The 22845-nt window shown below is 38.5% G+C and overlaps 1 protein-coding gene across 7 annotated transcripts in view; it reads left to right on the top strand.

Moving 5' to 3' along the window:
• The window catches only part of Ltbp1 (latent transforming growth factor beta binding protein 1), a 386831-nt gene that overhangs the window by 306027 nt on the left and 57959 nt on the right, over positions 1-22845 (top strand). For 6 of the 7 annotated variants that reach the window (XM_078029401.1, XM_078029399.1, XM_078029400.1 and 3 more), the window contains 2 exons: positions 4817-4939; positions 9540-9665. In XM_078029401.1, the coding sequence (XP_077885527.1) occupies positions 4817-4939; positions 9540-9665 (249 nt within the window). The remainder of the gene's footprint in view (positions 1-4816; positions 4940-9539; positions 9666-22845) is intronic. The other variant, XM_078029398.1, reaches the window with a different exon arrangement.

The following is a 22845-nucleotide window of genomic DNA, read 5'->3' as shown; positions in this document are numbered from 1 at the left end:
CCTTTTGGCCAACTTGTTCTTCATTTTTAACATATATGTTTATAAGATACAGTTGTGTTACATAAGAAAACTTTTTTGGGAATATGTATAATGAGGCTCTTTTCTCTTCGAGTCAGAACTAATTTCCCTAGTGTTTTGGGATATAAGTAGGACTAGAGTTTCTCCAACTAATTTAGAGCTCCCTTTGAAACTTCATTAGCACTTTAGCCTGCTAATTCCCACCTACTTCTGTTTCCAACCCATCCCCAGTGGTATTTAGCCATAATTAACTGAGCTATGACAGTTTACATGCCTCCCACAGCTGTGGGAGGAAGAGCCACAGCTCTTGTTGGCTTTTATGTTTACATGTGTAATTTTCCTCTAATAACTTTGGCTGAGACCTCCTTTTCTTACTGTTACCATCTAGGGGGGTGCTGGGTTTGTTGTCTTTGTTCAGCAAAGAACTGAAGAATAGGACACAGAGGTAGCAAGCAAGAAGTAGGTTTATTGCAAAAGTGGCAAAGATAGATTTCTCTAGAGAGAAGGGGGCCCAGGGCTGGGAACCCAGTGGGGGAATTTTGGCCTGTTCTTTTTATGGTCTCTGGAATTTCCTCCTTTCTTTTTCTCCTCCCCATGTCCACACTCTTCTCTCTATTATTGATTGGTGCAATAATAACAATAATTGTCCATGTATTGGTTTTAGTATTTCTATTGGGTTCCCTGATTAGGAGCATAAGAATGAAAGTGTCTTTCTGATTAGGTCTCCTTCTTGTGTCCATGAGCACTTTCATCAAGCAGGAAGTTGACCTCATTAGAAGACCCTCTCCATGCTCCTCTGCTTTGGCCTTGCCCCCAAACTCCTCACTTGCCATCTTGTCCTGCCTGCCTAAGCCCTTCTATGTTTCCTACATTACAGCGTTATCCTGCAATCCTGCTGGCCTTCTCTTAGAGTCAGAACCCCATGTTGTGCTCCTTGCTGAGTGCTTCTTAGGCCAGCACACTCAGTCTGAAATGATGGCCTCTGTTGTGTCAGTTCTCAGCCATCCTGGCCTTCGAAGCCTCAGCCTCTGACTCCTTGCCCTTCTAGGCAGGTCTTTAAGCATGCATCTACCACAGCCCCTCCCTAATACCTCACCAAGGTTGCCTCCTGCAGATCCCTTGCAAAGTCTGAGAAGCTAACTCATTACTTGCTTTGTCTTCTTCTTGCCCTTCAGTTACCCACTTCTATATAGACGAAATCAAACACAGAAATCCTAGGATATCCTTCCAAGTCAGAATCATTCATTTATTCATTAGTGTATTTATACACAAGTTTTTATGCAGTGTCAAATATGTGCCAGGTACTGTTCTAAGTCCAGGGCATAAATCAAGCAGAAAGAAATTCCTGCCCTCTTGGAGTTTACATGTGGTGAGGAAGTCAGCCATAAACATGATAAGCAAACTATACAGTTTATTAAATGACAATAAGTGTTCTGAAGGAATATTAAGGGGAATATACGGGCAGTGCTGAGGAGGGTGGTGATTTTGAATAAAGAGGCAATTAGAGGAAGAACATTACATTGAAAAGAATAGCAAATGCAAAGGCCCCAAGGAGCAGGCTTGGTGGACGAGATTAGGGGCTCCCCATGAGCACTTGTAGTTTAGGCTTTTCAGTGCCTAATATGAATATTCAAATGACAATATCTAAAACAGTGGGATTCAGGGTTGAGGTGTGTGCTGGGAGTCCTCAGCATATAGACCATATTTAAAACCATGGACAGGTTCACAACTCTTAGAAATAAGGAAATAGGTAACAACCAGCAAAGGAGACTGAGGGAGAAGTGACAAATGGAGAAAGAAAATCCAGAATCCAAGAAGCGAAAGCGTTTCAAGGAGGGGAGACGGTGATGCTAGGTAAGAGGACGACCAAAAGTTGACCACAACATTTAGCAAGGTGGAGGTTACTGGTCCTCTGAAGAAACAGTAGAGAGATCAGGACTCACTGTTGCTTTCCTTAAGACCTATCCCTCAGTTCCTGGGAGGACCATACAAGGTGACAGTGCAGAACAGTACTGCATTGGGTTCTCTTTGGTTTTGCTTTGAAGGTAGATAAAGATTTTGGGTAAAAAAAATTTTTTTTAGACTAAACCTGACTCTCATACTCTAATAGAAGACACAGAGTTTAAGAGTTTCTACAATAATTTTGCTGGTGCAATGGCACATGCCTGTAATGCCGATGGTTTGGGAGGCTGAGACAGGAGGATTGGTACTTCAAAGCTGGCCTCAGCAACTTAGCAAGGCTGTGAGCAACCTAGTGAGACCCTGATTCAAAATAAAAAATAAAAAGGGCTCAGGATGTGGCTCAGTTGGTTAAATGCCCTTGGATTCAATCCCTAGTACCAAAAAAAAAAATAAATAAAGAATCTATACAACAATTTATAAACACTTAAAATAATGTTGCTTTTCCCTTCTCATTCACAGTTTCTCTTAGCTTTGGGGAAATGAATGTAAATCAAATTAAAGTAGCATGAACAGAGCTGATCTGCTTCTGTATGCTGCAGCAAATATCTAGGTTATGCAACATTTCTCTTGTTGCTGAAGTGCATATTCTTCAGATTTTCTGTGATCATTTTTGAATGATGCCAATGATCAAATGCGACTCTTCTCCCTTTATCTGCATTTCCTAAGGGGCAAAGAAGCAAGGTCCATATAAAAGCTGTTCACTTATTATGTTACCATTAGAGTAGTTTTGGAGCTATAGAATTAATGTGGAACAATTGTGGGATCTCATACACAGCAGTGGAATGTAAGATGGTGCAGTCTGTTTAGAAAGCAGTTTTTAAAAAAATTGAATATAAACCTACTGCAAGAAACAGCCATTCTATTCCTGGGTGATTACTCAAGGAAAATGAAAATGTACGTTCATGCAAAGTCATACACAGGTATTTATAGAATCTTTATTCATAGTGACCAAAATGGGCACAATCCAAATGCTTATCAAAAGGCAAAGGGGTGAACAATTGTGGTATATTCTTACAATGGAAAATTACTCTGCAATGAAGAAGAAAGAACTGTCAAAACTCTCATCAGCTTGGATGAATCTCAGAAATGTTATGCTGAATTGAAGATGGCAAACACAAAAGGGACAAGAGGGACCCTGCAAGAGTGGTGGACATGCCTGTACCCTGACTTCAGTGGAGGCATCCATAAGGAGTATACCCAATATTGTACACACAAGGTGTACACACCTTAAAACTCATTGAGCTAGACTCTTAAAGTAAATGCACTTATCATATGGAAATTACACTTCAGTGAGATTTAAAAAAAACACACATTAAACAAAAAGCAATAATTTGCTTTAGTTGAGACAGCCATGTCAACTCTGTTATGTTTTAGGAAGCGTATTCTGAACATTTTAAATCTGTGTATTAACTTGTTTTTGTTTTGATCGAATGAAATGTTAAGGCACTCTTTTTTGCCCAGTAAATGATACAGAAGCCAGTTAACTGGTGATTTGGTTCAGAGAGGAAATTTATTGTCCCCATACTTGAACAAGATAGCAGGATAATGAAACAGCCTCCGTACTTACTTATTCCTGGAACCGTTCTGTGTTAGCAGCCATCATTATTATTTGCAAGAAATGCCATAAAGTGCCAAATTCTGAGAAAACAAAGTTTTCCTCCTTAGCTTTCTTCAGTGCTAATTGTTTAAATCCTGCACAGACACACCACAGGGGGACTCATGAAGTGTGTTAGGAGTCATGAGCTCTGACTAGGAGTAAATGTAGGAATGAACAGCCCTGGAGGAAGACCCGCCTGACCTGAGTGGCATCTTTAATTGTCTCGCATGCTCCCAGCCAGAGCTCGATGCTTTTACAAATCACTCTTAGTTGTACATGTGCTGTGAGGATATATACTAAAGAGGAATCTAGGCAACCCTGAGTCTGTTTTGATAGCCTCTGAGTGACAGCTAGGTTTTGATCTTGATGCTTGATGGTTCCTCTTTCTCCAATAGTCCCTCTTCTTCCCTCCTCTGTATTCTACCTGCTGTCAAGATTCCAAGTAAATTCCCTCTGTTACAGGAAGCCTTTTTTTAAAAACCATTATAATATCTTTTCTCTAAATTCAGTGACCCCTAAAATTATTATGATTGTCAAATAATTATAGTTTATGACAGTTCTTAGTATGTTAAATTGTTTGGGGCTTATAAAGTAATTTAAGATGTTTTTGTGTTCATTTAAAAAAAAAAAAAATATATATATATATATATATATATATTTCTCTTTGTAGTCAGGGACCTTGCCAAGTACTCTAAAATATTTCCTATAGTGCATAATGCAGGATATTATAGAAATAGATCAAGTATGTTAGGTATGCTTAAAATGTAAGTTAGCAATATGTTTTAAAAATATTTTTATTCTCTACCATCACCAAGAACATTAGCAAATAAATTGTTTGTTGAAAATATTTGATTGATTTTTTTTCTTCTTCCAGTTAGTTACATTTTTATCACACACACACACCCCACCTTTTTTGTGTGTGTCATGCTGAGTCTGAGTCCACAGCCTTGTACGTGTTAGGCAAGTGCTCCACCACTGAGCACCACCTGCAACCTGTTGATCACAGTTGTTGTCTAAAACTTTTGTGTATCATTCAGTGGTAAAGTCCTTTCAAGATGTTTTGTGTTAAAAATAAAACTCCAAAAGTTAAAAAGTCTGATCCATTTAAAATCACATGTGCCCTATAAATTATATGAAATAATACGTATTTGTATGATTTTGGTGTGTAAAGATAAGAAAAATGTCTGTTTCTTATATACAGTTCATTTTGTCTTTTACACTTTTTCACCGGGTTTAAAGATATCAACGAATGTCTGGAGGACAAGAGTGTGTGCCAGGGAGGAGACTGCATTAACACCCAAGGGTCCTATGACTGTGCTTGCCCAGAGGGATTCCACCTAAATGACAATAAAGGATGTCAAGGTACTTCTCTCTCTCTCTCTCTCTCTCTCTCTCTCTCTCTCTCTCTCTCTCTCTCTCTCTCTCTGTCTCTCTCTCTCTGTCATTATTTACATAGTTTGGTTCTGCAGTGCTTCCTGGTGATGGTCTGAGGTTTTATGTCTTCTTTCATATATAAGTGATCTTTGCCAGTTTGTATTATTGAGGTGTACTTCTTGAGTTCACATCAAGTACTGGAAGTTCTGGCTTTTTACTGTATCGTGTTGACCAGCATGTCAGAACCACACCTGGCTTTGCCTGGTTCTGAGATCACCTGTCTTTTTCTGTTCCTTCTGTGGACCAACCTTGGTACTTGATTCTTGACTATCTTTCTAGCTTTTTTATGTCTTTCATGTACATATTTCATTTTGTCTCAGAGTGGTAATATTTGTCTGTCCCTTTCCTGTTCCCTGTTTTTATTCAGCATTCCCTTGCTTTATTATAATTTGGTTGAAATTATGAAGAACAGGATTTTATATTTTTTCAAAATGCTATCAACATTTACTCTCCCAATTAGAACTACCCTAAGATTTCATCTCACTCTGGCCAGAATGGCAATGATCAAGAATATGAACAACAATAAATGCTGGGGAGGTTGATCATAATGGCAATGATCAAGTATATGAACAACAATAAATTCTGGGGAGGTTGTGGAGAACAAGGTACACTTGCACATTGATGGTGGGACTGCAGACTAGTGCAACTGCTCTGGAAAGCACTTTGGAGATTCCTCAGAAACCGAGGGATGGTTCCCTAGGAGTGAGATACCAAGGAATGAGAAAAACCATGTGGCCCAGCTATCCCACTCCTTGGTATTTTCCCCAAAGATCTAAAATTGGCATATTATAGTGAAACGGCTACATCAATGTTTATAGCTGCGCAACTCACAATAGCTGAATTATGGAATCAACCCACATGCCTGTCAGTAGATAAACGGACTAAGAAATTGTGATATAAAATGAATGAATTATGGCATTTGCTGGTAAATGGATAGACATGGAGAATATCATGCTAAGTGAAATTAGCCAAACTCCAAAACTCAGAGGTGGAATGTTTTCTGTCATATGCAGAATCTAGAAAAAATAAAGAAGAGGAGGAGGGAAGGATAGAATAACATAAAGAACTGATCAAATATAAATTAATAGATGAGTAAAAGGAAGTCTAGTAGAGCAGACGAAGGAGGGTAGGAGAGGGAAGGGGAAGGGAGAGGGAGGGATCATGAACTGAAATCAATTCTCATGCATGTATGCGTTTGTCAGGATGAACCTGACTGCTATGTAAGTTTTTTAAAAAAAGTTGTATTGCTAAAATTAAAAAAAAATTACTCTCCCTAAAAACAGTATAGTAGACACAGGGAACGAATAAGATCACAACAGCACAACTTAAGTGTCTGTGGTTTGATGTCAAATCTCAAATATGTGACTGCTCCAAATATTCAGGGTTTTATTGACTACCAATCATTACTAAATTGACTTAATTCTCTGTCACGTTTATTTCTGTTTTCCAGAATAAATTACTATGTCTGTTTGAGAAGCATAAGTCCAAATAAATGATAGGTATGAAGCAGGTCTCAGTGCTGTTTAAAGAATAATGTGTATGACTCTGTCATTCCCCTGTCTAAGGCTGATTGTGAGGGCACACACACTCACCTTGCTTTGAATGATCACTTTTGGCTCTATTACTGGAGACGACTGTTGATTTTTCACTCTTCTTGAAGTTAGTAGCCTACTTTGCTCTAATCCCAGGATCACATCAGCATTCTGTAGATAGGTACTGATAGTTTGTTTTAATGCTGAAAACATAATTGATGGTGATGCTATAACCACAGGACATAGCATTTTTCTGCAGTGCTGGGGTGGGACCCAGAGCCTCAGGCATGCTGGGCAAGCACTCTACCACTTAGCTACTCCTCCATCCTCAATCATGGGAAATCTTTGAGTAACCACATTTGATAGACATAAACTATATATTCTGAAGATAGTCCTGTATTCAGTGAGACACTTTCAGTTGAAAATTTCGCCTCACAAAACTCATGATGGTATGTAGACATATGGAAATTCCTTGTTAATAGTCTCTTTAGGAATGTGGCAGGATATATTTGAGATTCGGAACACGCTTCAGTTTCATGTTTTGACTTACACATGCCAAATTGTGAATTTCTGTGGAATCTCGGACCCATGAAAGAAACCCAACTTAAATATCGTCTGGCTTTCAGCTTGGAGTTACTAGCAGCATAGTTTAAAAATGCCTCAATAAGTACAATCCAAATTGAATGCATATGTCTCTCTAGTTCCAGATATTCATGTTGTTCTTTCTTAGCAGTTTCCTGGAAAAAAGTCTGGGAATTCATCTTCAGTTCCTGTCATCAAACTTTTTAGACAGTTATTTGTTAATCAGTGACTTCTTTTGAAGCAAGAACTTTGTACACAATATTCCCCATGCAGAGTTTTAAAGTGGGTAAGCTTTTGAAGGACCACATTGAGGCTTAGGATAAAATAAAAAGGAAGGCTTGGGAAATTGCCAGATCTCCCCAAGATGGACGTGGATTTAAGCTGATTCTCAGGCCAGTAGTACTTTCTGACACCTTCCTGCTCAGATTGAAGTAACTCTAGGCATCAGGTTGGAGAGAGAGGAATTGAAGCCTAAAAGGAGGTTCAGGTTGCCAGTCTAACTTCTTCCCAGACTCTAGGTAGAGTACAAACAAGGACATATCAGAGATTTTATAAAAGAAGTGAAGCGTTTCACAGGGTGAAGTTGTATTGAGAAATAATTAAGTAGAAAATGATTCATCGCTCTTCCTTAAAATATCTGAAAAATATTGACAGTAACAAAAATAGAGAGTTCTTAAGAAAATATGATTAATTCATGCCTGGTTTTTTATGTTCAGCAATGAATAGGCCAAATAGTCTGAGTTATATGGTACATGAAGGGTAAAGAGGTTAGAATTACTGGCGAGGGGTTTGGGTGGGGGTGGGGAGGATAAATCAATACTTGCCAGTTTCTGTTGCACAGTGAAATCAGCAAGGTAACAAGTGTAAGCTCAGGGGATCCTGAATGAACAGAAAGAGGTGACTTCATTGAGGAAGAGAACCACATGATTGGTGGCTCAGCATGTTCTCAAAGTCACTAGGAAGAACTCTGTACCATTTCCCTGTCCCCAGTAAGCTTTGGGGTTTTACAGGGACCTCCCCAGTTCTGTTGTGAGCTTCATGTTGGGCAACGGCTCCTTCCTACTTATCCTGCTCATACGAAGCACTAAGAGCATATTTTAATTGAATAAAAGATGGACTTCTGAGATGGTATATTGAGGCCCTCTTTAAGAGGCGATTAAAGAGGGCCTAGGAGACTTCAGGAAAATGATCTTAGTGGATTTACAGACTGGATGATGATGACATGTGACCATTTTTATGATCTCACTTAGCTTAAAGAAATTTAACCAATTGTTCAATTCGTAGGCAATGAACATAATTGAGAAATTTTGTGGTGGACAAACATCCATAAGACACTATCAATGTACAGTACCAAGGATTAGGCCATCCTCATCCTTGAGTTAAGATATGCAGTCCTTCTCAAGGAGAGAACAGAACAATGAGGGATATGGGCGAGTAAACCAGGAATTTGAGCAGAGTGCAAACAGGCCGTTGCATGCATCAGTACCATTATGAATAGGTCAGCCACTCTCTGGGTCCTCTGTGCTGTCATCTTGGGCCCTGTTAGTCAACATAACTTGAACTGGTTTGAAAGAACATTTCACTTGCTGAATACCCCGTGTGTTATCAGTGACTAGGAGTGCTTCATGACCCTGGGCAAGGAAAGCATAATCACATTGAAAATAAACAGAACGTAAGATGGCCCCACAGGTTTATCTGTAGCACAATCTGGTCATGAGTCTTCATGATAATTGGTACCACTTTGTCATGTGTAGCACTATGTTAAAAAACATCACTCACTAATTTCGTTGTCACAGACTCACGCATAACTGAAGCTTCCCTGCTCCAAAAGGCTGCCTCCTTCTTTTTCTTTTTTTAATTTTATTTCTATTACCCATTTTAAATGAAATACAGATTAGATTCTATTTCATTTATACATTCAGTGGACATTTGGAAGGGATATTTATGAACCAAAAACTATACTTAAGACACAGTCATCCTTGCCTTTAAGAAGTCCACATCCTAGGGTTGGAGACACCAGATGTGACAGACTGTAACAGAGATGTGTGTGGGCAGAGGAAGAGAGCACAGTATTCACAGATGAAAACTATTTCTCAACATTATTCTGTTGGGAATTCCTTGCACCTCCAGTATGCCTAAAACAAGGGTAGCTTTGGGTCTATTCTTTGACATGGCTATTTTTGTAGGTTGAAAGGTTGAACATTGGCTATTACACATGGCTCATCCTAAATAGTTTCTCTCTCTTAACAATTCAGCTTGTCCTGTGGCTTCTTCGATGGACAAATGCTATACTTGGACTGCAAAATAAATGTCTGACCATTTAAAATAGATTTTCCTTATTGTATATCTGATACAAAAACAGAAGAGCTTTTTTTTCCCCCCGCAATCATTTGAAACTCTCTTTTAAATTCCAGATATTAATGAGTGTGAACAGCCAGGGCTCTGTGGGCCTCATGGGGAGTGTCTAAACACAGATGGTTCCTTCCACTGTGCCTGTGAGCAGGGCTTCTCCATTTCTGCGGACGGCCGCACATGTGAAGGTAAGATAAACCATACAAAATCGTATTGCTGCTGTGTGATAAAGCAGACAGGAGACTGTTTTCCATTTAAACAGGTCAAGACTGAGACTCTAAGAGGTGCTCGTAATTCAAGGCCTTGAAGCTTATAGGTAGCAAGGTGACGTATGCTGGAAAGCACAACTCAGGGGTTGCTGGGATTTACAGATTGGATAACGCAAAGTGACGGTGCCAAAGACACTCACAGGTGGTTTCAATAATGGTACTAAATTAATGAATCGAAATATGCAGGAGCCGATGCTTTTCTGTGCATGTTAAAAACCTGAAGGTACATGGTGGCACCTTCCCTGTCACCCCCTTAGACCCTGCCTGTTTTAATTGCACTTCATGTAGACCATCTTGATCATTCTGTTTCTTAAAAGTGATGTCTCGTTTGATTTCTCTGTACCATTTGTGCAGAGATTTTCTAGAATTATTCCTCTAATGTCCTTACCTCTAAGCTACCATATTTTTCTTACCTGTTAGTATTTATGATCACTGAAAGCTCTAAATATGTTGAAAGATATTGAGCTAGCACTGTTGCTTTCCCTTTGCAGTCTCTATGTTTGCAGGGATACAACACTGATCTTGAGAGTTGTGTTCTTGATGACTTGTTCCAATTTGATAAATGGAAGAGTCATTTATCTGAATCTTTTAAAAAAGTATACTGAGAATATTCCCACAATTGTCACTTCAGTCCATCTTTTGAGAATCTAGTTGATTGAAATCCAACTACATTTTAAAAGAAGTACATTGCAAAATTTCTGTTCTAGGCCTACAATAGTACCCAGAGTCTTTGCTCAAAAAAAAAAAAAAAAATACTGCAACAGGATGTGTCTGCTTTCCTTGCTAGTACCACAGTGAAACCATGCCAAGGGCCAGCGACCAGGTTCAGCTGAAAACAATTATTATATTGGGAGGAATAAACTGATCTTATAAAAAGCAGGAGATTGCTGAAATTGCTCTCCTGCTGAGCAGACAAAACATGGAGGCCAGATTTGGCTTCAAATGGAAGAGAGATAGTGCAGGGAGGGGTTAGAGCAAACAGATCGAGAGATTTGGAAGGGATCAGAAGTTGGGAAATAGAGGGAAGCATCACAATCATGTGGGCGATGAGAGATTTACAAGGAATCCATGCTTCGGTGGTTCACGTTTTATGTTGTTTATATTTAGCGCCCCGAGAATAGAGCTTTTAGAAAAGACCCCGCGTGAATGCACACGTGCTTCTGAAGAGCACACTGTTCCCCAGCTGAGGAGGGTGCTAGCCTATCTGGGTGACCAGTAAAACAGATCTGCAGTCCCCACATTCCTGAGAGGCCACTTTGCTTCTTCACTTAGCTCTCAATGATGGGTAATAAAGTCTTCCATCTCTGAGAAGTGAGCCAAGATACAATGACTGGCTCTTGTGCCATGAAAAACTATATTCAGAAAAAAATAAGTCACGTCCTGTGCTCACGAATCAAAGCTATTGTTCCAGATGAATACACCAAACATAAATATATCCATATTTATTTTGTCTTTTGTACTCAACTGATTTTTCTTCTGTAACTTTCTAAACACTGATTTCTGCAGCCCAAGAGTTATATAATCTCTCTAATTTAGTTACAGTTCTAATTTTGTTGGTCATGTACTTGGCAAAGACTTGGATTTAAAAATGTGTCTTTAGAAACCTTCTAATGCTTTATAAATTACTTTACTCATTGAGCATTCTCTCTTTGATACTTGGTCTGTGTCTTATTCCAAAAACTGGACAATTTTATGAGTAATAAAATAGGTAATTTAGTATATTATGCTGATATATGGTAATATAACTAGAAATCTTCCTAATTATTAAGCATGCTATCCTCTTTCTTGAAAAAGTTCTGCAAGGATTTCGCTTTTTATGGGCTTGGTCTAGTGTACTAAATTGGTCCAAATTTTCTTTTGTTGGACTTACGTCTGAATATTATGGCAGTAGTACTATGTCCTGATTCTACCCCTGGCCGTGGTGTAGGACAAAGCCAGCTCATGTGATCAGCCTTTAGGAATGGAGCTGATGTGCACAGTACTTGAATTAACACTGACAAGGGGCTGGCACCCTTATCATATACCCGATCTCCAGCTTCCCTCCAAGCCTCTGATGAGACTGGCTGAAGCACTGTTAGTGCAAGGGCTGGCATGTCCTGCTCCAACAAGATGAAGAACCCAACATAGCTGAAAGGAGAGAGGTCCTTCCCTGATTCCCCATGCCTTGGACAATAGAAGGGCAAATTCTGTCATTCTGAACAATCTGAATTAGCATGACAAGTTCTATAGAAACATTAGAGATACCGTGGGGTCCTCCTTTTCCCTTGCTCCTGGGAACAGTACATGGGGTGGGAAGCAGAAATACCTTGGTTCTCCCACATGAGATAAAAAACAGTGTACTGGAGTTCTAGTGACGTGGGAAGAAGTAGGTCGGTGAGTTCTTGTTATCATTTTATTTATTCACTGAAACATTAGCTAAGTGTGTCTGGGGCCAGGCACAGTTCTAAGGGCAGAACACACACAGTTCTTGTCCATAGGGAGTCTGCATTCCAGGAGAGGAATTGGGGACACATAAATAAATAGTACATGTAAGATAACTATGTGTTTAAAGAATATGACATTGTTGCACTTGTGGATACAATTAAGTATAGGATGTGACATACCATATATAATAAAATGGTTAGTTATTTTTCTCAAACTCCAGAGTTAGATGCCAGGAAAACATGTGGCAACAGGAGGCTTTGGATCGAGGTCCTCTTCAGTGTTCATGGGACATCTCTCAGTTGTAGTTCATCTCCTCTTGCCACCTTCTTTTCATCCTGTTTTAGTTGGCTTTTTTTTTTTTTCTGCTGTGACTAAAGGACCCAACCAGCATAATTGTAGAGGAGGAAGTGTTTATTTGGATTTCAGAGGTCTAGGTCCATAGGAGGCTGGCTCCATCCCTCGGGACTCAAGGTGAGGCAGGACCTCATGGCGGAAGAGTTTGGCGGAGGCAAGCATCTCACATGAAGACTAGGAAGCAGGGAGAGAGTTCACTTGGCACATACAAACACATACCCAAAGCCATGCCCCAATGCCCACCTCCTCCAGCCACTCCCTACCACTTCAGTTACCACTCAGTTAATCCCTACCAGGGGATTAAATCACTGATTGGGTTAAGACTCTTACAGCCCAATCCTTTCTCCTCCAAACCTTCTTGCATTGTCTCATGTGTGAGCTTTTAGGGGACACCTCACATCCAAACCATTATACACCCTCTGGCCAGAGCTTTTATATTGTGGATAAAAAGGAAGTTTTTCAGTTCTCACTCCTTTCACTACCTTGTACCCCATCTTACCACATCCACTTGTTTGAAAAAATCCCCAGTTCTTTTGCTCTTTGCTTTTTCCTGGTGTCATGGAATTTTAATCCATAGGAGATATTTGCCATTGTGTTCATAAGTTGAGTCTGGGGATGGTTTTCTCATTATCAGCAGAATGTGTGTGAGTGGAAGAGAGGAGCAGTCGGATTCCCAAGGGTCACCATGTCTGCTTCCTGGTCTCTGATTTTGTGACACTTCTGACACATGTCCCCTTCTACCCTGCACTTGGCTGGAAGTGACTGTGCCCTCCCCTTTATTGTGTGCAGTTGAATGAGAGTTTGACCCCAGTAGAGTTGGGATATACCTGTCTTTGAGTTTTAGAGTGCCTTCCAGCCCCCCATTCCTGTGATAAAGTGACCATGTTGGTCTCAAAGGGACCCTGTGGTCACCCAGCCACACGATGGGGCACCACGAAAGATGCCCACAAAGTTGGACATCTTTTCCTCCACTGTTTGCCCTGCTTGACCGTCATGGTGAGGTGGGCTTCCAAACTTTGCCGAAACATTTCCCAAGTCCTGATCTTTGAAAGGCATTCTCATTCATTCGTATATCCCACAAATACTTATTGTTAATGATGTGCCAGCCACTGTCCTAAGTACTGGGGCTATGCCACGGAACAGCAATAACACAAAAAATGTCCCTGATTTCTTGGAGGCAGAAAACTGATGATGAGTAAGAGATATAAGATGTTAGTGTGATAAACCTCATGAGAGAAGTAAAACATTGAGTTAAGTAAGGAAGAATTTGAGGGTAGGACAAGAAGGGATGCTGGTGTGATACTAACTAGGGAGGTCAGACCTAATCAGTGCATTAATTCCCTGTTAGGGATTAAGTGGTTGGTAACTGAAGGCAGATAGGGTGTGGCTGTAGGAAGAGGGTCCCTGGAGCCCTGCCTTTGGGTTCCTATGAGCAGAATTCTCTCTCTGCTATCTGGTGCCATCTCCTGAACTGCTTCCCTCTGTTGTGTTCTTCCACCATGATATTCTCCTCACCTCTGTCTCAGAAGTATAGAGTCAGCTGACCATGGACTAAACCTCTGAAACTGTGAGCACTGAGTAAACTTTTCCTCCTCTAAAATAGTTCTTTGGTCACAGCAGCAAAAAAATTTGACCAAAACACTGAGAGACAGCAGTGGGGGAGAAGAGGATCTATGGAAACTGTAATTTTGTTAGGAATCTAAAAAGCTTTTTTAAATAGTCTGTTTTAAAAATCAGACATCATTCTGGTATTACTTAATTTTTATTGGAAAGGAAAAGATCAAAGCCTTTCATTTTGATTCTGTATTTCACTCCTGTGTTTCCCTCCCCTGGATGAGGATGGTATTATTGTTTGTTGTTTTTCAAAATAAGTACCCTGGACTGAGTAAGCGATAAGCAGGTTCAGCTCATAGTTTTCAAAACTATTTTAATGTTGATTGAGAATTTGAGACCTACCAGATTGAGGGGGGACTTGTTGTAACATTCAGCCAGAATTCTAACTCATACGGCATTTTACCCAGAGTATGCACAGAATTAGGTCCTGTCGTTAAAGACCTGTAGAGATTCTAACCCTGTAATCCTTCAAGGTATTTCCTATGAAATCACTCATTGATAATGTATTTATCAAAAATGGAAAACATAACAAAAGCACTTGGTAAAGATGGCTGGCTTCTTGAACCTTACAGAGCGCAGCAGTGTCAGTAGGACTTAGGCTCCAAACTCTCAGGCTAATTTTGTGTTCATTGACAACCAGAAAGCACAGTAAGCGCAACTTCACCGCATCAAAGAAAGTGAATTGGGAGCAAGTGTGGTTTGTGTTCAGATCTTCAGGTACATTTTCTATGAACAGTGTAGAGGGAACGTCTAAAACCCTTCTTGACCATGCTCCAAAGCAATTGGTGGTTTTGTGGCATGAAGACAGAACTTCATATCCATCACTAAGAGAAAATATTTTTGAAAATGATTTAGCCAAGTAGGACACCAAAGTGTTCTGACACAATAATATATTACATCTGGCTGCTTGGCCCAAAGATTTTTAGTTTTTTTTTTTTTTTTTTTTTTTAGTAATTTTAGGGTCTGAAATTGAAAAATCTAAGCGAATACAACTCGAGTGCTTCTTACCTTTCTAAAGGGAGTTTGACTGTAGGATCCACTGCCTCTCACATGTAAAAAGAAGAGAGAAAGGCTCAGTCAACCTTCCAGGTAAAGGAAGGGGCTTCGAAAGGGCTCCTGTTCACACTCACTCTTCCTGTGAATGTACTTCTGCAGAAGTGAGTGGAAATGGATGTTTAAATCATTAGGGAGAGAGCTGAGGAAATTTTGCTGGAATAAGCTGTTTTTGGACCTGGAATACAGATTTTCCATGCATTGCTTGTCTTCTGTATATCAACATTGGTATGAAGAAATTCATAACAGAAGCAAAACACCCAAGAGCTCTCCCCTAAGCCTTTTCATCACTGCTGACCTTTTACGACCCCAGAGCTATGGAAAATCAGCTCTTCATAGAAGGAGAAGTAAACACTTTCCTTGCAGCCAAAAAAAGTAGACGCGAGATTGTCAAAAAGCAAAGCCTATGAAGAGGCAAGCTGACCCTGTGCACCTCAGACACACCCACCCTGCCCTGGGCACTGGGCTTTATACAGCCTGTTGGTGAGTGTATGTCAATTACAACCTAAGCTGTTAATAACAACGGAAGGTCATAGAAGGCCATTGTGAGTAGTATTTTAGTATTCTAGATCTAAATTGTAATGTGTCTTATGTCCATTCCAGAAACTGTAGCTTATTAGGCATCTTACTTATAGGCCATTCAGTTTTATTCCCTGGGTGAGTGGACTGGAGGTAGTTTGTATATCTTATTCTGTGACTTTATTAAAACAATAGCAATGATGATGATGATGATGATAATACCGTCTAGCATTCATTTAGTTGTTGTTCTGAGCCAGGCACTATGCTAAATGCATTATACCTTTTATTTCCCATTTAATTTTCACCACAAGCCAAAAGGCTAAGTATTAATCAATATGCTTTTAGCTGCAATAAACATCTTAAAATTAGGAAATTTATTATGCTAATAAGAAGTGCCAGAGATTGCCACTTCTCATATCCTTGGTGTCTTTATTCAAGTACTGGTTCTCAATGAGCCCTTTTCTGACCTCCTCTTCTCAGACTGACTTTCCTCTTAATGAATTCATTCACTTTCTGTTTTTCTTTTTTGTTTTTTATACTTATTGCCACCTTATTCTACTTCTTTTTGGGTTTGCCATTCATTGTCAGGCTCTACTACTAAACTCTTAAAGCCAGGGAGACAGGGATCATTTTCTGTACTGTTCAGATCTCTTCGTGCCACTGGGAATAGTTAAGTTAGGAATATTTGTGAATGGATGAATGAAGGGAGAAAGAGTGATCTATAGTTCATCCTGGACTATTAGGAAACATCTGTAATAAGATCACACATCAAAGCCTTCCCTATTTTCTGAAGACATACTTCCATAAAGCATACCCTGAATCACAGTGGGGTATAGTGATAGTTGAGAAATTCAGTTGTAGAGTTTTGAGTTCATTTGAACTCTTGCTCCAGCACTTGTAAGCTGTGTGAGTTTGGATAAGTTTCTAAAGCCCAAGGTGCCTCCATTCCCTTCTTGTAGAATGAGGTTAACAGTAGCCCCTCCAAGGGCTTGAAGTGCACTGGCACACGTCTACCTGGAGTGGAGCCTGGCCAGAGAACATGCTCAGTGATCATAGTTATTTTCACCACCTTAGGGCTGGGGATATGGCTCAGTGGTAGAGTGCTTGCTTGGCATGTGTAAGGCCCTGGGTTCAATCCCCAAAAAATAAACATAAAAGTTATTGCTATTCTTATACTGGTACCTTACTTGCTGTTACTTGCTTCCTTAGTATGTGCACATCTAAAAGAAGGGAGCATTTAACACCTATTTATTTTTTGCATTAGCAGTGCTTATAAAATAGGCAACGTATTTAAGTTAAGTAAACACTTGTGAATGAAATTGTCTGGTAGTTACAAGTCCAGACCTGGATATCAACACGTTACCATTTTTAAACTCAGAACTTATTTAAAGTCATGGAAGAGAGCGTAGTGACTTGTTTATATATAATTTTCTGTAACTGTTCATTCTTTGTTTCCCTTTGAGTTTCAAATGGCTGATTTTCTCCATTTGCCCACCACGTGTTTCAAGTTTGCGATGATTGTTTCATGTGTCAGTTGCTGGTAAATTGACAGCTAATGCCGATGTTGTTTGCATTTGAACATTGGAGCTGTTATTTCTAGAGGTACATTGCCTACATTCTGTGGTTTCATAACTGATCTTTCTTGGCCTCCTATTTGAATATAGAAGGAGAAAAATTAGAATAGTAAAAAAATGACAACTTTTTTGGCTGATTTTATATTGCCACAGGGGCCTATGTGTCAAAAAGATAAATCTGGGGTTTGGTATGTTTGGCTGATACTAAAGGCTTTCTTCTAGTCCTCATTAGCAGCACCTCTTAGCACAAGAAAGACTATATGAAACGAAAATGCACAGCATGGCTCTACATTTAGAATAAACTTTTTAAAAACCTTGGGTATAAAAATGCAAAGCTATTAAATCAATGCAAATATAAAAACAAAATATATATTTCACATATGTTGTCTTTTGTGATAGAGGAAACATGTGACTGAAACTCAGGATATTTTCCGTTGGTGTCTCAAGAACTTTTTCTGAATAGCATAGAATTTATTTATAATGGAGCTAAAACACTCTACTTTTTGTGACAGTCCATTATAGAATAACAAATTATAATTCACTACCTACAGGAGTATAAAATTGTTTTCTTTTTTTTTTAAACAATTTGAAGGTGTGCTTTTATGTTTTTCCATTAAAATATTTAGAAGTACTTCATTTCTGTGTAAATTTAAATCCTTTGTACACACTTCCAGTTTTCATATAATATTCTCTCAGCCTTGGTGGGAAGAAAGAGGAAGAAAGTGTGCATTTTTAAAAATTCATGAATATACTCTGATTGTTTTTTTCCTCTAAAGAAAGACAGATGACTGTGTTTACAGGTTTTGCATTTGTGAAAAGAAAAACTGTTTTTGTGTTTCCTTAAAAATATACGAGAAGAGGGCTCGCCTAGGATGTGTGAGGCACTGGGTTTGATCCTCAGCACCACATAAAAATATAATAAAAATACTGTGTCCACATATAACTAAATTTTTTTAAATATTATATATATATGTGTATATATATACACATATATATATATTATATATATTTATACTGTTTTTCTCAACCTAACTCAGAATTTTTTTCTTTAACCAGATGCTGAGTTTGGGCATTTTAGCGTGTAGTGTCAGGCTGTGTTGCACCAGCGCACACATCCAGTGGCTTCCCCATGTAGCACCCTAGCTCCACCTTGTATCTGTTCCCTAGAAGGGATAATCCCAGCACAACCTGGATGCTTTTGAAGCTGCTTAATGACACAAATGACCTTTCCAGATATAAAACCTGAACTTTGTGAGTTCCCTCAGTGAGTAAAACTGTTTGGGTCAGACCACTTTTTCCGTTTTCTTGGTCATTTATAGAATGAGCTTGTCAGTGTAGTTTAAATTGTAAAACTTGACAAACTCATTTTGGGTTTTATTTTCAAGCCGTTAATGAAGCATGACTTCATTCCTAAAGATTTTTATTCTTGACCTTAGTTTGGATGAGACAATCTTCTGTACAGTCATCCTACTTCTAAAGCCTGTTGTGAATGAGAATCAGGAGTGTATTTCACATACTTAAACACATTTTAGAATGCTTTTGGGTGTTCAAAAAAAATCACAAAGTTTAAAAAAAAATCATTGATTCTATATTTTACCCTTATGTAAAAGAGCATTTTACTAACTGTTTATTTTGAAATGTATGAATGTGCATGTGGAGTGGGGAAGGAGGCCAGGACTAGGAGCCGCTTTTAGGGGCTCAGTGGACTGTGGGAAGGGGCAGGGGGGTGAGCTCCCTGAGGAGCTGGGCTGATCCATCTCAGCACCTCAACATGAATGCTTGCCCGTAAAATATGACCTACCTTCTGAAGGTGAAGTGCGTCTAACTCCACTTTGCACTGTTTAAATTGTCATAATTCCAAAGCTCCATATACATATACTAGAATATTAGGGTTTCAGTTTATTCTGACTATAGCAGTACTATCATAATTCTAAAATGGTGATAAAATGATTCTATCATAGTTCTCCATCACTTCTATAAGACTAAGAAACATTAGAATACTGAGACACAGTATTTAAATAATGTCCTTGCCTTGCAATGGATCAGGTAGAAATGTAGGTAAATTTTTAAGGAAAAATCTACTGAGTTACATATGTTCTCTTATTTTTTGGTTGTATCCTTAAAAGAAAAAAAAGTACTTTAACTTCATTTTACAGTTGGAGAAAGATAAGTTTTGGAATGACTTAAAATAAGCAGCTAGGAAGTGGTGATAAGGGTTATCATTCAGAGCTCCCTAATATTGAATCTAGTATGTCATCCACAATACCTCTTACCCATGGGAAATAGAGAAACAAAGTGAGCTTTTGAAATGGTCAGGCTTTTCTTTAGCCAGGAAATGCAGCAGTGTAGATTAGCTTCTTTTTAAATCGATGTTTGAAATGCATGTACAAAAGTGCATAAATCATAGGGTACTACTTGCTAAACTTTTGCAGAGTCCCTCTGACCCATCCCTCAGACTTCCTCATGATACTTCCTATCCTCATTCCCAGTTTCCCTGTGCCTCATTAACCATTATTCTGACTTTATCACTATGGATTCATTTTGTCTAATTTTGAACATTATATAAATGGAATCATATAACATGTTCTCCTTGATGTCTGGCTTTCTTCATTCAATATTATGATTATGAGCTTCATCTATCTAGTTTGCTGTGTCAGTTCATTTTTTTCACTGCTATATATAATTCATTTGATGAATATTCTATAATTATGCATCTATTCTACAACTGATGGTCATTTGAGTTGCTTTAAGCCTGGGGCTATTGTGAATGAAGCTCCTATGGATATTCTTGAACATGTCTTTTGAGAGATGTGACCACTCATTTCGGTGGATATCACCTAGAAGTTATATTGCAATGTAGTTGCTGGGTTCCAGATACAGCCAGGTTTTCAGAGTAATTCATGCTGCCATTAGTGAAGTGTGAGAGTTCCAGATCCACATTCTTGTCAGTAATAGGTACCCCATCCTTTTCAGTTTAGCCATGCTAAGAAAAGGTGTCTTCTTATAATGCCAGTTCACATTTTCCTGCTGAAGACTAATATTTAACCACTTTTCAAACCCTTATTGAGTGTTGTTTCAGCTGTCAAATGCTACCTACAAAGCACACAAAACAATTCTCTTATCTCTTCAGATAAACCCAAGTTCTTAATTTTAAGGAAATCCAATGTTTTAATTATTTCATTTGAGATCAGTATTTTGCATGTCCAAAATCTTTGCAAACCCTAAAGTCATTAAGATATTTTTGTGTGGGGGGGGGGCGGGGGTACTGGGAATTGAACCCAGGGACACTCAGCCAGTGAGCCACATCCCAGCCCTATTTTGTGTTTTATTTAGAGACAGGGTCTCACTGAGTTGCTTAGAGCCTTGCTTTTGCTGAGGCTGGTTTTGAACTCTTCATCCTCTTCCCTCAGCCTCCCAAGCTGCTGGGATTCCAGGTACACACCACCACACCAAGCAAAGTATTCTTTTATGTTGTTTTCTGAAAATTTTTTCCTTTGAATTTTACATTCAGATTCATAATTCACCTGAAACTGAGTTTTGTTTTTGGCATAAAATAGAGATCATGATTTCCTTTTTTTCCTAGATGAATGTCACATTGAGTCACCAGTACTTACTGAAAACAGTGCCCTTTTCCCACCAATTTGCAACTGTGCAAGAACCATGTGGTCAAATATCTGTGAGCCTATTTCCGGTTGACTCCATTCTATAGGTTTATTTATCTATTCTTGCACCAATATCACATTGTTGGGCTGGGATTGTGGCTCAGCGGTAGAGTGCTTGCCTAGCACGGGCGGAACCCGGGTTCGATCCTCACCCCCACATTAAAAAATAAAGGCATTGTGTTGTGTCCATCTACACCCAATATCATATTGTCTTAATTATAATAGCTTAATAGTGGATTTCAGTATTTGTTGCTGTAAGTGATAAATTCTTCAATTTTGTTTTTTAGTTTGTCATAGATGTTCTTGGCCTTTTGTATTTCTACACAGATTTGATAATCAGATTAACAGTTTTCAAACACAAATAAAAAAAAACTATCCTGGGAATTTTATTTGAATTGCATTGAATCAGTAGGCCCATTTATAGTGATTCAGCATTTTACAATACTATCTTCCACTTCATAAATATAACACATTCCTCTATTAGGGCTTTTTCTCTCTCTTGGTGTTTTGTAGCAGTTTTTATGTAAAGTCTGCAAACTTTCTTAAACACTGATTCCTAGACATTCAGTATTTTTATGTTGTTGTGAATAGCATTTAAATTTTTTTATCTTTGTAATTATTTTTGTATATAGAAACAATTTGATTTTTCTCACATTGACCTTTTATCCATGATCTTATTAAATTCACTTAACAATTCTGTTATCTGGATTCTTCTGGATTTCCTGCTTATACAATTATGTTTTACAAGTCATGCTAGTTTTATACTTTCTACTTTTTCTTGTCTTAGAGCCCTGCATAGGATATCTACTACAATGCTTATTACAAGTGCTGACAGCTAGTTTCCCCATCTCACTTCCGATCTCAGCAGAAAAAGTGCTCAATATTTCTTTAAGTATGATGTTCACCATAGATTAAACAAAAAGATACTTTATCAGATATGGAAATTTCTTTTCATTTCTGATATGCTAAGGGTCTTTATCATGATTGTTTTGAATTTTCATACATCTTTTTTGCATCTATTGAAATAATTGCATTATATTCTTCTTTTTTGTTAACATGGTGAATTATATTAACTAGATTTTTAAATAGGAGTTTATTTCTGGGTCCCCATCTAAGCACAAGTGGTCTAGTGCTAATGATGTCAATCTGGAGTACTGAGACCCAGAGTATATCTATCTTGTCACTGCTATTCTTGACACCTGGTTTCTACATAATGATCCCAAGAGGGTAGTTCTAGTGGCCACCATCACATACATAGATAACCATATTCATTATTTAAAGTGAAAATCCCCTCACATTGTTATAATAAACCCAACAGTCATGATATGGTTTCCTTCTTATATATCATTGGGGTCAAATTGCTAATATTTTGTTTAGAATATTTATATCTGTGCTCATGAGGAAATTTCACTTACTTTTCCTTCCTTTTGATGTTCTTATAATTTGTGGAGTAAAGGTTGTTCTAGTCTCATAAAATGAGTTTGAAACTGTCCCCTCTGTCTGGTCTAAGGAAAACATTGTGTAAGGTTGGTGTTACATCGTCCTCAGATTTCTTGAAGAATTCACCGGTGAGGTAATTTGTGTCTGGAGTTTTTGTTTGTTATGGATATGTATTGTGAATGACTTTTACTTGCAGTTACTATTTCTTTTCATAGACTTTAGACTTTTGACTTTTCTTCAGTTTTGGAAAGTTTTTTTCAAGGAATTTATCCATTTAAGGTAAATTGTCAAGTTCATTGGCACAAAGCTGTTTATAATACCTCCTTATCTTCTCTGTAGAATGTGTAGTAATGTTTTTCATTTTGTTATTTCAGTAATTTTTGTGCCTTCTCTGTTTTGACCTTAACCAGTCTTCCTAGGAATATTAATCTTGACAAAGAAACAGGTTTTATTGATTTT

Source organism: Ictidomys tridecemlineatus, chromosome 12 (genome assembly GCF_052094955.1).
Source record: "Ictidomys tridecemlineatus isolate mIctTri1 chromosome 12, mIctTri1.hap1, whole genome shotgun sequence".
NCBI lineage: Eukaryota > Metazoa > Chordata > Mammalia > Rodentia > Sciuridae > Ictidomys > Ictidomys tridecemlineatus.
This window is presented reverse-complemented; position numbering and strand designations above follow the sequence as displayed.